This window comes from Dipodomys spectabilis, unplaced genomic scaffold (assembly GCF_019054845.1).
Source record: "Dipodomys spectabilis isolate Male_0828 unplaced genomic scaffold, ASM1905484v1 ptg000018l, whole genome shotgun sequence".
NCBI lineage: Eukaryota > Metazoa > Chordata > Mammalia > Rodentia > Heteromyidae > Dipodomys > Dipodomys spectabilis.
The window spans coordinates 64,070-78,723 of NW_024870695.1; the positions used below are offsets into that span (position 1 = coordinate 64,070).

A 14,654-nucleotide genomic window follows, 5' to 3' on the forward strand; every position below is an offset into this window, starting at 1 on the left:
GCAGGCTGCTTTGCCCCACAGTTGCTTTGTCCCCTTTGCCCGGGTAGCTCAGCCCCCTTCAGCCTCCCCCACTCTTCCAGGAATAGTACCCAGGATAAGGTCAGCCCATCTTCCTCGCCCGTGATGCCAGGCAGATGCCATGCCCTACCCAGCACAAGGCACTGGGAGAACGCAGCAGCTTGCCCTAGGCCCAAGGGATTCTCACTGACCCCTCCAGCATCCCCTTAGTTCTCTCTGACCTTGGCTCTCACCATGGAGACCTGGAGGAGCACCCTTCAGAAGAGGGGATGTTCTTATATCCTCCCCCTGGGTGTGCTGCCTGTAGTCTTTTGTGAAGAGTAGTGCCTCGTCCAGGGCTGCAGGGCAGGAGTGTACCCCTCAGGATCCCCCAGGACCTGGGTATTCTCTGCCCCTCTCCATTGCAGGGCCTCCAGCCAGTCTTGGCAGCTGCCTCCAGTTTCTTTTTTCTCTTTCCTTCTCTTTCCTTTATCTCTTCTACTTCCTTTCTTTTCATTCCTTCCCTTCTTTTCCCTCTCCTCCTTTTCTTTCTTTTTTTTTTTTCAATATAGGGTCTCACTTTGTAGCCCATGCTAGCCTTGAAGTTTCAATCTCTTAGAATAACAAGCAGGCTCCTAAGTCTGCACAATTTCTAAATTCTACTATGTACCAGGCACTGGTTGCATAGCAGCAAACAAGACCAGCATGGTTCTTTGCCTTAAAGCAGAAATATGGAAGGATTTATGGATATTACACGTATACTTACTATAGTGGCTGCCATGATACTTGGCGGTAGTGGGGGGTGGGGGGGCTAACTTAATTTGGGGTTAGGGAGACTTCCCTTTGCTTAGGTCAGATGGGAATACAGAGCAAGTTCTAGGAAGCAAAAACAAGTACAAAGGCCCTGAGGTAGAAAGAGCATGATACATGCAAGGCCTTGACAGGAGGCCAGTGTGACTCTAGTGAAGAGTGAGCTCATAAAGGGGAGATGGAGAGGTCAGCCAGGACCAGATGGGGCAGGGGCAGGGAGTTTCTGACCCTCCAGAAACTCCCTTTCTGGAAGAAGGACAGCTGGTTGCTCATTGTCTTACAGTAAAGCTGAAACTCAGTGATGGACATATTCCCAGGCCTTCTAAGAATTCTTGTTATGGTTCTTCATTAAGGGCCCTGGTCCCATACCACCTGGGTTGTCCCCACACATTCTCAGAAGGGATTTATGGATATGTTGAGGGTAGGGGCCCAGGTTTGCACTGGAAAGCCTCACAACCATTGGTGGTATTCCCTCCCAGGCTGCACACAGGCTGGTCCGTGCATACCTACCAGACAGAGAAACAGAGGAGGAGTCAGTGCCTCAGCTCAGCAGAGGTAGAGGCCATTCTGCAAGTCATCCAGAGGGCTGAGCGGCTTGACATCATGGAGCAGCAGAGAATCGGGTAAGGGCTGGACCGGCTGGGCAGCAGCCAGCAGTGGAAGGAAGGCAGGGGCACTGCAAGAGATCCTAGGGGCGAAGAGGCTAGTGCACTGGGTCCAACAATGGGGTCACCAGTGGGTATGAGTCAGAGGGCCCCAGTTTCTTTGCTATAGACAAGTACCCAGCCAGCCCCTCCAAGTTCTGTCTAAGCAGGGTTAGTGACTGACATGAGCCCCAGGTCACAGAGTCCTAGCCAACCACACTGAGCCTGTTGTCTGCACCCCTGTCCATAGCAGGATTCCGAAACACGAAACGCCCCACCAGGTCCCAGCAGGAGGTATCCTCCAGCGTGTCCTAAGCGCTGCCAGCCTGTGACTTTCAGAGCTGACCATGACTCAGTCGTTCGATGGTCTTTGTGGTGCAAGGTTGTTTTTGTTGTCATTGAATTACAAAAGCAATAAACATTTCCTAGAAAAAAAATCTGAGAAATAACAGAAAAGCACAAGTAGTAACACACAATTGGGACCAGACCACGTGGCATGGAGCAGGAATTCATTCTGTTCTGCTCTCCCTGTTCTTTTTCTACTTATCTTTTTTCTGTTTGTGAGATGATCGTGTTTGTAAATCAGGAACTGTAAAAGCGCAGTTTTGGATAGATTGGTGGCTGTTGGTTCACCGTGTCTGGTATGTACCTCAATAACAGCTCAAGCAGGGCTCACTCACCTCACACTCCTGAGATTTTTCTTTTCTTTTCATTTAACTGGCTGAGGCCCAGCTTTCTACAGATCTACTCCCTGAGTGCCCTGCCAAGCTCTTACCTCAAATACTAGTGATTGATCCTGGGGCTCCAACTCCACCAGGAACTTCATGGAAGGCTCCCCTGTGCTATGGAACCATTCATGGGCCCCTTCATCCATCCAGTTGTCTGGCTTTGATGTGTGTACAGGGACATGGAATGATCCAGAAGCAGTATTGTAGGTTATCTATCATTCAGGGGAAGGAACTGCATCTTGTGTGTTTATATGAGGTGTGGAGGTATGGAGTAGGTTCCCCTAAGAACAAATAGTTTATGCCTGGTAGGAGCTGGGGCTGCTCCCAGGCCCTGTTGTTTCCTAGGTGAAGGACTATGTCCCTATGGAAGACACATGGGTAGAGGCAGTGTCATTGCTGAGTCTGCTGTCCCTCAGCTCCAGTGGCAATACTGCACGGCCTGAGGAGGATATGAGCTAGACAGGCCTGGGATGGACCCTGAGTCCACCTCTTGGGAATTTTGTAACCCCAGCAAGTGGCTTCACATTGTTGAGTCTCGGTCTTCAAATCTTTCAAATGCATCTTCCTCACTAGAAGTCTGACAGAGGAGATGAGATGATATGCCTGCAATGTTGTTCGTTGTTCTTCATTCTTTCAAGAATCTTGTCCTCTGTGTCCTGCAAACATAGTGACTCACAAATTAGAACAGTTCTGAGGAGGCTATAGTGTTTTTCCGCTAGCGGCTGTGGTTACAGTATGATGAAGGCCTGTAGAGCCCCAGGAAAGGGGTCAATCAGGTTTAACAGGGTACAGGAAAGCCTCCTGATGGCCAGAACTGAACCATTTCAGACAGGATCTGGGTTCTTTCCCTTCACTTTCCTGCTTCAGCTTCTCACTTTCCCAGATGCTGTGACCCAAAGCCTCCTGTCACCCTGCCCCCCCTCCCCCCCCCCCCCCCCCCCCGGCCACCCATGCTGCCTCTGAGATGCAGCCTGGGTCTGTCCTTTCCAGGGTGGCCTTAGCCTCTTACTGACTTCTTCCCTCTTGCTCTCCTAATCCCAGCTTTTCACAGCTTTGGAGAATGTCACTGAGGTCAAATCTCTTCCCTTCTTCAAAACCTCTAGTGGCTTCTGATTGAGTTTAGAAAAACACAACCCCATTTTGTGACCTGTAAACTCATGTGACCCTCTCTTGCTTCCCCCTCCTTCATTGTCCCCATCTTCCTGTTGCTGCCGAGGGGGAGGGAGGTGGGAATAGCCTTCCTGGCCTCCTTGCTGATGTTTCCCAGCCCAAGCCACAGTGCTTGCTGTCCCAGCTGCCTGGAAGGAAGCTTTCCTGGCTGTTCTGTCACATGATTGGTCTTTGCTGTCTTTCATCTCTCAGTGCATGTGTTCAGTTCAGAGTTTTCCCTGGCCCTATCTGACATACCTGTGGCTCCTCACCTGTCCCTACCCACTCTCCTACCATATACATGGCATGGGATTCTCCCTGTCTGAAAGTGATTTCTTCTTCAGGATTTCTTCCCTGCTAGAACGTGAGTTCCTTGGTCTTGTCACATTGTAAATGCTCCATCAATAGTTGGTAAAGGAATGAATGATTAGGAGTTAGCTGGGGAAAGGATGGGGCAGGGAACAGACCAGTTAAGGAGACAGTCTGTGACATGGTGTAGTATTGAGTTCTGTTGCAGCTGGGTCTGAGCAGTCATTGCATTGGTGACAGGAAGCACTGACTCTACGTCCTACGTTGCAGGCGGCTGGTGGAGCGGCTGGAGACCATGAGGCAAAATGTGATGGGGAACGGCCTCTCCCAATGTCTGCTGTGTGGGGAGGTGCTGGGCTTCCTGGGGAGCTCCTCAGTATTTTGCAAAGACTGCAGGAAGGTAAGGCCCTGTTCTGACTCTGCCATTCTAGCTGCCCAGCCTGGGTCAGCCATACATCCCAGCTTTCAGAGGAGAAAGAAAGAGGAGTAGAAACTCTGTGTGTGTGTGTGTGTGTGTGTGTGTGCGCGTGTGTGCACATGTGTGTGTGTGCATATGTGCATGTTCATGCTTCTCTTGTCAAGGACAGGGCCTGAAGGCCTGTAGTCTAGACTCTGTGGCCAGCTCTGGAGAATGGACCTCTGAATCAGAGCTTGGATGTGAATCCAGCCTTTATACCACCCATTTGACCTCAGAAAATGTCTATTTCAAGCTTCATCTTCCTGCTGCAAAATAGGGGGAATGATAATATGTACCTAAGAGAGCTGTAAGGATTAGATAATATTAAATGCAAAGCTTTCAAAACCCTGCTCGGCATACAGACACTGAATAAATGTTATTACTTGTTATTAGATAAGTACTGTTTTCCTCAGGGCCAACTAGTGTGGTAAAATTGAAGTTCCTATTCTGTTGTCTGTTCTTTTGATCACTCAAAGAAGAATGATATTTGCTGAAAAATCAAATAGATTTTCTCCTTTTCTTATATTAAATTGTGCCATATATTAAATTGTTTCATATTGAGTCCAAGACTTTTTAAAATATAACTTTTAGGTTTTTTCCCTGGGGTTTCTAATTGCCTTTCTTTTTTATTACTCAGAGAATAATAGACCTTTCAATCTTCAAGATTATTTAGCATCTCAATTTTACTCTTTATAACATAGAGCCTACTTTATTGTTTTTCCCCTGGCAGAAATCCTAGATTTTTATTCCTGCTCCAGCCTAAACTAGTTGCTGCACAGTAATATTCATGAGATTTCTCTTTTCTACCTTCTTAGATTAAGACATTATTCTCGTTACCTTTTTCTGTTTTTACTGTAGTTTTGCTAGAATGCATCCTCAAGTAACTTCCACGTGCCATTGACTGTTGTAAGCCTGAAGTTGTTACAGTGAACAAGACAGAGGGAAAAGGAAAGTTCTCTCTTGCTATGCCCTTGGGTGAGGACATGTTTTTAAAAAGTAATAATCAAATGAGTTCATGAAGTAATAGAAGCCTAGGAAGAGTTGAGATGACTATAACAGATGGAAAATATCAGAGAAATAAACATGGACTTGGAATAAAATAATTGGTACCTTTGTCATTCAAAACCTGGATTCCCAATTAATAAATGTGAAAGCCAGGATTTTGGACATGGTCATCCCTGCCCAGCTCTGTCATGTGTGGTGAATCAGTCCTGGAAATGTGGATCAGTTGGTCTAAGCATGGTGGAGGTGTGATGGGGGCTTGAGTGTCAGGGTGTGCCAGCTCCTCTGTAGGCCATGGACCATCTAAGGAGTGGGTGCAGGGACCTGGGAATGCCTTGCTCCCAGGACTTAGGCAGGTAGGGCAATGATTTGTGACTTCTACCCTGGGAGAACAATTTCCTACCTATTTCTTCCTTTTGTCTCAGCACTGTAACAGCTCTAAATATTTCAGGGTTTTAGTGAGGAAGGGCACTACCATATCTTCTTCCCTTGGGAACATCCATGGCCTCTGACACAGAGGCAGGCTGCTGTTCCTGGCTGGCAAGGAGTTAACACCAGTGGCTCCTGGGAGAACCATTTCCTAGGCAACAGTGGCCATCCCAGGGGAGGGCCTCAGCTGGATGTGGGGTGTGGGGAAAATGTTCTTCCAGACTCACCACCCCCACCGCCTGGTGCCCTGGAGCACTGGGCTGGTCCGAAGGACATTTCTATTTGAAGAGGTTCTTATTTTGCCAGCTGGCTGAGGACTAGGTGCTAGCCTGGGAAGGCAGCTTGGGGCAGTGGAGGAGCCCTTTGACCTTTAGAGGGGACTTGCTCCTGGGCAGAGGTGGGAGTAGGGGACAGTAGGGTAGTACCCCAGCAGCATGGGAGGTTTGCAGGGTTCTCTTCATCTGTCCTTGAGAAAAATGTGTCATTCATTCATATTCATTCTTTCTTCACATAGTAAAGGGAGGGCCCACTGTGTGCAAGCTGGTTCCAGGTGCTAGCCCAAATCCTACCTGTCATGGAAAGTATCCAGGGTAAGAGAAGAGAAATGATAAACAAGTGAATGAGTAAATACAAGGTCCTGTCAGGTGCACCAAGGGCTCTAGATTGAATTAAAACACATTCATTGGCATGTGTCAGGTGCTTGGAAAGAGCTTCTCTGAGCTCAGACCAGAACACAAGCAGGAACTGGTTCCAGGAAGATCTGTGAGGATAAGTATTACAAGCAGAGGGAACAGCATGCACAGAGGCCCTGCAGCAGAACCAGCTGGGCTCTTTTAAGAACTAATGGAGTTAGGACAGAGGGAGAGAGAAGTAACCTTGGCAGATCCCACATTGCTTTCTAAGTAGAGGTTAGGAGCTGGGATTTTATTGTAAGTTTAATAAGAAGCCAGCACTATGTTTGTGCTAAGGGTTTGATGTGATCTGCTCTGTGTTTATTTGTTTGCTTGAAGTTGGTACTGGGACTGGAGCTCCAGACCTTATGCTCTCACTTGGCTTGTTCACCCAAGGTTGGCTTTCTACCACTCAAGCCATACCTCCAATTTCAATTTTTTTGCTGGTTAATTGGAGATAGAGAGCATCACAGACTTTTCTGCCTGGGCTGGCTTCAAACTCCATCCTCAGCCTCCTGAATAGCTAGGATGACATGCATGCCACCAGTTTGCTCTGTGTGTGTGTGTATTGTGTGTGTGTGTGTGTGTGTGTGTTTTGTTGTTGTTGTTGTTTTGTCGGTCATGGGGCTTGAACTCTGGGCTTGGGTGCTGTTCCTGCACTCTTCAACTCAAAGCGAGTGCTCTACCACTTGAGCCACAGCACTACTTCCAGTTTCCTAGTGGTTTATTGGAGGTAAGAGTCTCACAGATTTTCTTGGGCTGGCTTTGAACCCTGATCCTCAGATCTCAGCCTCCTGAGTAGCTAGGATTATAGGTGTGAGCTACTGGAGCCCAGCTTGCTCTGTGTTTTTAAGAGTGGCCCTGGCTGCTGTCTAGTGGACTGCAGGAGAGCACAAAGTGAAAGGCAGGAGACAAGTTTTGTGGTAATGACAGTCACTCAGAGATGATGATAGGCTTGGGACAATGCATTACTGGGACAGAAACACTATGCTAAGACAACATCAATGTCTCCAGTGTATTCTAAGCAGATAGGGAAGAATTAGAGGGGCTGAATGAAGTTCTCAGGGAAGAAGGAAAATATTGGACTGTTAGAGGCTAGGGTAAGAGGCAACTTGGTCTACCTTATACTTCCAGGTGGCCAGGAAGTACTGTCCCCACACCAGTGCAGTTTGCTGCCAGGGGCTCCTGCCTAGGCCTGAGGAGCTTACCCTGTCCTTCCTGTTCATATATGTCCATGAGGCTGCAAGGGCTTGGAAGGGCTGCTTCCCTCCCCCTAACAGCAGGATCACAAGAGATTTATACCTAGAGCTGCAGAACCAGACTGACCCAGATTGAGAGATCCAGCTTGGCCACCACAGAGTGACCTTGAACAAGTCAATTAGCTTCTCTGGGCCTCCCTCACTTCATCTGTAAATTAGGGTCACCAAGCTCCTATCAGCCCCAGGTGGGTGTGAGAAGAGATTCACTTGCTCAGGGAAGTTCTTTGCTGTGTCTGATCCGTTGTAAGCACTCCAAAAAGGGATCCTGTCATTGTTGTCATCTTTGATATGGTGACTATTCACCATGGATCCAGCAACAGGATTAGTCAACTCCTGCTGCTGTAACAAAACACTATGGATGACATCGCCTCAAACAACAGTTGTTTATTTCCCTATGGTTTTGGGGATTGCTGAAACTCAGTGTTTTCCCAAGACTTCCTGGACTGCAGCTCTGGTGTCTCTTATTATTATAAATACACTAATCCTATTAGATTAGGGCCCTACCCCTATGGCTTCACTTAATTTTAATACTCCCTAAGGACCCTCTCTCCAACTACACATTGGAGATTGGAGCTTCAACATCAGAATTTTGAAAGGCACAATTCAGTTTATTGTACCCCATTTCGCCTTACTAAGATTCATGTTTTCCTGAACTTAAAATTGGAGCTGCCACAGTTAATCCCTTAATTCTAAAATTTAGGTAAAAGCCTCTGGACACTTTTTAGCTATCCCGCATTGGGTGTCCTGAGCTGGTAGGGAAAGACCTCAGTTTCATGCACTAGCTCCTTTACACACAACACTCAGTCACTAATTTAGCTTGTGTGTGACTCAGGTGAGGGAAAGCGAGGAGGGGAGGCATCCAAAGTAGTTATTTCTCTCAGTCTTGACGGTTAAGGTGGGTGGAGGAGGACTGAACAAGAGGAGAATTGTTGGGAGGAGCCTGTCTTAAAGGAGCAAAGGGCATGGTGGAGGTGTGCATGGATTTAGTTAGGGGCAGTGGAGGAGATTGGAGGAGATACCATAGCCAAGGCTGGTAGCTGGAGGACAGAGAATTGAGCACTGAAAGAGGGAGGACACAGATATGACAGCAGATTTGGCTTTGGAACAGGGGGCCTTGGAACAGGAGGCCTTGGAAGAGGGATGGAACGTGCTCTAGCAGCTCCAGGGGTGAGATTCTGGGGACCAGAAGACATGGGGCAGAGCTGGGAGATTTGGGAAGCTAAAGTACATTGAGCTTGTCAGAAGTCACGTGGGGGACACATTATTTGAACAGGGAACGTGTAGTCTGTGGATTCCTGAGCCCCCAAGAGATGATCACAAAGGTACAGACACCAGGCAGTGATCACATGGAGAAATAGCTAGACACACACACAACCCCCTGCAGATCCTTAGCCCTCACAGTGGCTCCACGATGGTTGAGGAAAAAGGATGACAGCACCCTTTCACCCATCCAACCAATACTTCTTTTTCTATGTGTCAGTCCTGGATCTTGAACTCAAGGTTTGAGCCTTGTCCCTAAGGTTTTTTTGCTCAAAGCTAGGCACTACTTGAGCCATAGTCCCACTTCCAGCTTTCTGGTGGTTAATTGGATATAAGAGTCTCAGAGACTTTTTTTTGTTGGTCGTGGGGCTTGAACTCTGGGCCTGGGCGCTATCCATCAGCTCTTCAGCCCAAGGCGAGCACTCTACCACCTGAGCTATAGCGCCACTTTCCGTTTTCTGGTAGTTTATTGGAGATAGGAGTCTCACAGTCTTTCTTACCTGGGCTGGCTTTGAACCGAGATCCTCAGATCTCAGCCTCCGGAGATGATAGGATTACAGGCATGAGCCATCAGTGCCTGGCTGGCTCACAGACTTTTATGCCCAGGCTGATTTGAAGTGAGATCCTCAGATCTCAGTTTCCTAAGTAGCTAGGGATTACAAGTGCAAGCCACAGGCCAACAAATACCTCTTAGACCATACTGATGCCCAATGTTAGGTCACACTGCAAGTAGGCACAGGTCCCTCCTCTTCAGTGGAGCAGGGTTAGTTGATTATGGATAATTAAGTACAGTTAGTGGAGAAGTTAAGGAAGCAATCTTAGGGGATAGGGAGGGCTGAAAGAACTCTTAACAGGGTATATGTGAGGGATCATGAGGTGCCAGGAGCCTGGTTCTGGGGAGCTCCTGTTCACTTCTGTCTCTACTTTCTCCCTCATGACTATAGAGATAGATAGATAGATAGATAGATAGATAGATAGATAGATAGATAGATAGATAGATAATAGGGCTTGAACTCAGGGCCTTATATTTGCTACGCAAATGCTCTACCATTTAAGCTGTACTCCCCCAGGCCCCTTCTCCTCATCTGCTAGCTGTCTGAAGCCTTAGGACCCCAATGGTGTGTGGCTTTTGGCAGACTGCAGAGGGCTGCTGAGGATATCATCCCAGCATAGGAAGTGTCCAGAGCCAGGCTTAGTGGGGGAGGACAGCTCTTCAGGTGCTCCTGGGGACCTGGATGCGTCCCCAGCATGAGCCCTAGCAGCATTCAGCAGCTACCACTAATGAGTGCGAGGGTGGAAGACGATGCGGTCCTCAGAGCCACATCCCTCTGTAATTGGGCCTGCACGCCCGGGCTGCCTGCCCTCATTATCCCAGGGCCATGGTGGGAAGAGAGAGGGGCTGGATGGTTAATTAAAGAGGCCTGGCGCGCCTAATTGCTCAGAATCTGAGTCAGGCAAGCTTTAGACTAATTGAGAGTCCAGCTTACCAGCCATAAGAAGGCCAGGCTGGGCTGTGGACCTGTCTGAGCCTAGGATAGCGTTGTTACCATTCCAAAAAAGTGGTTGGATCTTTTCCTGGTCTCTGCCAAATGCACCCCACACTGTGGGATCAGGGGAGCTGTCATGAGAAGTTTGCTGGGTTTTGTGTGCTGATGCCTGATAGAGAATGGATATGATCAGTCCAGCCTGCATTTACTTCAAAGCCCCTAGGACAAATCTAGCTCCATGAGGTAGCATAGCCTCAGACCATCATGGAGGAAAGCTACAAGGAAGGGACTGGAGCAGACCTACTCCCTCTTGTACTGGCTTAGGGCCACTTTGTTCTAAGAAGGTGTCCTGCTGAGGGTCAGCCCAGAACCCCTGCAGGAAGCTGGCAGAACCCTAGGCTGGGCAGAGTCTGCATTCCCCTCCCCCCCAATCATAGCCTTCCCCTAAAGCCCAGCTTGCCTCATGATTCAGAGTTGGGGATTTGTGTCTGCTAAGCCAAGGGAGGAGCTGACGGAATTTCAGTACCACCCCTCTGTCTGCCATTGGAGAGGACAATGGAAGAAGGCTGAGCCCCTGCCCTGTCCAGGATAGTTTCATTTCTAGTGCTCAGCCCTCCACCCTTAGGTGGTGCTTCTAGCCCTGCTGCACAGTGTTCTTCTCTGTAGGTCCTGACCCCTGAGGACTCTACATGTGTCCTTGGGGTTTGGGACACACCTTGAGAGGACCTCCTGGATGGGAAGGCATGAACAGTTGAGAGAATTCAGGTGCTGATGAGGTCCTCACTTGGAATGGGTCAAGGACCAGCAGGATGGACATCCCCAAAAAGCTTGTTGTAAATGCAAATTCTCAGGACCCTTTGACATAATGTCTTCAAAACTTATGCATATTGAAGCACGTATCAGGGTGTGTGTGTGTGTGTGTGTGTGTGTGTGTGTGTGTGTGTGTGTGTGTGTGTGTGTGTGTGTGTGTGTAACTCAAGGTCTGGGTGCTGTCCCTAAGCTTTTTCCACTCAAGGCTAATGCTCTACCATTTGAGCTGCAGCTCCATTTTCAGCTTTTTCAGTGGTGAATTGGAGATAAGCAGCATAAGGACTTTCCTGTGTGGGCTGGCTTTGAACTTTGGTCCTCAGATCTCAGCCTCCTGAGTAACTAGGGTTACAGGTATGAGCCTATTAAAGGACTGACATTTTAAAGGTGACTGACTCATGCATTCATCAGGGTTGGACACCTAGATGGCTCCCAGATTTCAGCTGTTGTGAATAATGAAGCTGTATATAATAAGGTGTACAAGTCTCTGAGACCCACTTTTTGTCCTTCAGAGTGTTTATACCTAGCAGTGAAATAACTGGATAATTTGGTAAGCCTTTGGGTAATTTTTTTTGAGGAGTAACCATACTGTTTTCCATAGTGGCCGCACCCTTCCCACCACTAGTTCTCAGGGCTACAAAGTATCTGTGGTTTTGAGCCTCACTCTCCAAATTAGGATGTGCTCAAAGCAACTAGTGGCTTTCATTTCCCCATGCCCTTTCCAAACCTTTAGCTGCCACCTATGTGTGTGTTGGGTGTCAAGGGAGGTAGGGGTGGGAAGGCATAGAAGCATTTGCAGTTACCTTGAGCAAATAGCCATGTCATCTGAGTTGCTTTCAAATTGGCCTCACAGTGTTCTTTCTCCTCCTTGGCCAGATTCAATGTAGAAGATGTGTCTTTGTGCCTCATTATAGAGATGGATTTTTTTCATTCTGCTACTGATGGTTCCTAAATTCTCAGAAAAAAAGTCACTTAATTCACCTGCCCTGAGGGACCTGCTCTGGCTGCTTGCCCATCACCAAGTCTGTTTGGCAGGAATTGAGTTGGCTTCTGTTGCTGGGATGGCAAGATTGGACCAGACACCCGTGCAGCTTCTTGGAGCATACACCTTGCTCAGGGTGCTCAGCGGAACATCTCCATTAAGGCACACTTTTTATTTTCTTTTTCCTATTTGGGGCCTGCAGAGTGGCTCGTATTCCTCCATAGAAAGGAGGAAATAACTGCCACTTGGTGCTGTTCAGAGCCCATTCTCTTCTCCCCGGGGTGGAGACCTGTGTGTTGTTCATCGGGACAAAAGGTGGGCTGGGGACCAATCTGCCCCCTGGTGGCAAAGCCTAGAGCTTGCTGGACTGACATTAGCTTTCTGTATTGAGTCAGTTCCAGAGCTCTCTGGACACTATAGCTCCCAGGGTGAGGAGGTAAAGGTGCCAGGCCTTCCTTCAGGAGCTCATAGCTGTTGCTGAAAGATGCAGTGTACTATGAGGTAGGGCTATACAAGTGGAAGCAGGGAGTGATATGGGAGCAGGTCCTGGAGAGAAGAGGGGTGGGAACCCCAGGGTGGAGCAAATGCTAGAGCTAGCCCAGCCTGGGAGGAGGGGATGACCAGCCAGGGCAGGGATGGAGCAGTTGTAGCTCCGTAGACAAAGTGCAGCACTTGTCGTTTGGGCAAATGAGAGAACCAGCTAGGGAGAGAGCAAGAAAGGCAGTGTAAGAGAAAAAGAAGGCAGCAGGGGGAGAGCAGAAGGTGGCCATGAAGGGCCAAACATAGACCGAGAGAGGGAAAGAATGTCAAGGGTGTCAGGAAAAGCCCCATGCGATGTCTGGCCTTTCTCCTATGGGCAGCAGAGCCCTCCAAGGGTGCCAAGCAGGGTGATGACAGGTACAGGAATCTTGGTTCAGGGACAAAGTCCATGGGAAGGTTTGGCAGCAGGACTGTGGTGAGCTAGAGAGAGCATACTGATACTGAATTCCCTAATTAGCAGGAACCAGGGCCAGGATCAGAGGTGGGAATGTCTGGCTATGAACTCACTAAGAACATGATGGAACAGATATGTGTGCTTCTCTTTCCTACCTGTGAGGCAGGCATGCTGGAGGAGTCATCTCTTCAGCATATCAGGGGGAAACGTGTAACCCCAGTCCTAGTCCATCAGCCCATTCAGGACACCTGCCATCACACAAAAATGAGAAGGAGGGCTGGGGATGCTTAGCAAGCATGAGGCTCTGGGTTCCAGGCCCAGCAAAGCGGAAAAACAGAAGTGAGAAGGGACAAGACTTCCTTTCCATCTGGGTTATATATTATTGGTGTACACCAGGCAAAGGGTGCCAACTTTGGTGGTTTGGGGGCTCTGATAGATTAAAGAATTGAATGACAAAGAGTCCCTTTATCTTCATACAAATTCTTTCTGTGTTTTATTTTTAATACTGAGGATTGAACCCAGGGCTCAAGCATTTGAGATAAGTACTCTACCATTGAGCTACACCTTCAGCCCCTCTTTTCCTAAAGTTTAAAAAGTAACAAGCATTCAGATGGCTCACATCTGTAACCCTAGCTAATTGGAGGGTAGAGACTGGGAAGATCATAGTTCAAGGTCAGCCTAGGCAAAAAAGTTTATGAGAGTCCCATCTTAACAAATAGTCTAGGTATGGTGGTATCTGCCAGTAATCCCAGCTGTGTGGGTGTCTTAGCTAGTAGGATCTCAGTCTGAGATCAGCACAGTCAAAAATTTGAGATCCTATCTTTTTAAAAAATAACCTAGCTGGGCACTGTTTGCTCATGCCTATAATCCTAGCTACTTAGGAGGCTGAGATCTGAGGATTGTGGTTCAAAACCAGCCTGGGCAGGAAAGTCTGTGAGACTCTTATCTGCAATAACCCACCACACAACTAGAAGTGGCACTGTGGCTCAAGTGGTAGAGCACTTGCCTTGAGCTGAAGAGCTCAAGGTCAGAGCCCAGGCCTAGAGTTCAACCCCTATGACCAAAATATAATAATAACCTAAAGTAAAATGGGTTTGGCATGGCTCAGGTGGTAGAGCACCTGAATATAAAATACAGTCTTGAGTTCGAATCCTAGTATAGTAACAAAAAAGTGATACTATTGCATAGAGATTTAATCATCTGTATTCTGCCTGCGTCTATCTTTGCCTTGGTTTCCTTACCTAGAAACAGAATAATCAAAGTGCTTTGTCTCAGAGGGTGAATGTGAAAACTGAAATGAGGGAAGTTTGTGCTAAGTTCATAGGAACAGTCCCTGTTGCTAATAACTTCTCAATAATTATACATATCCAGCAGTACATATGAAAGTAAAATATTCCCTCCACTCCTGACCTTAGCAGCCAGTATTTTCTCCTTCTGCCCCACCTGTCTCCACTTTCAAATGTACACAGGCATTTTTAAGCATTTTAAGCATATTAAGCATTTTTAAGGGGACTGTAATATACTCTTTATTCTGTGATTGTCTTTTTTCATTGCTTTTTTTTTCACTTGCTAACACATAGCCCCAACCCTCCCATATATATGTGTGTGTGTGTATATATATATATATATATATATATATATATATATATATATATATATATATATATATATTTAGGAGTTATAAGGGAGTTTTTCCCCACCTTCCCAACACAGCCTCTTGCGGGGGCAG

General features: G+C 47.6%; 1 protein-coding gene across 2 annotated transcripts in view; it reads left to right on the forward strand.

Annotated features, from left to right (window-relative positions):
• Rph3al (rabphilin 3A like (without C2 domains)) overlaps positions 1-14,654 on the forward strand; it is a 104,587-nt gene that overhangs the window by 21,004 nt on the left and 68,929 nt on the right. For both annotated transcript variants that reach the window (XM_042670532.1, XM_042670535.1), the window contains exons 3-4: positions 1,287-1,430; positions 3,908-4,037. In XM_042670532.1, the coding sequence (XP_042526466.1) occupies positions 1,287-1,430; positions 3,908-4,037 (274 nt within the window). The remainder of the gene's footprint in view (positions 1-1,286; positions 1,431-3,907; positions 4,038-14,654) is intronic.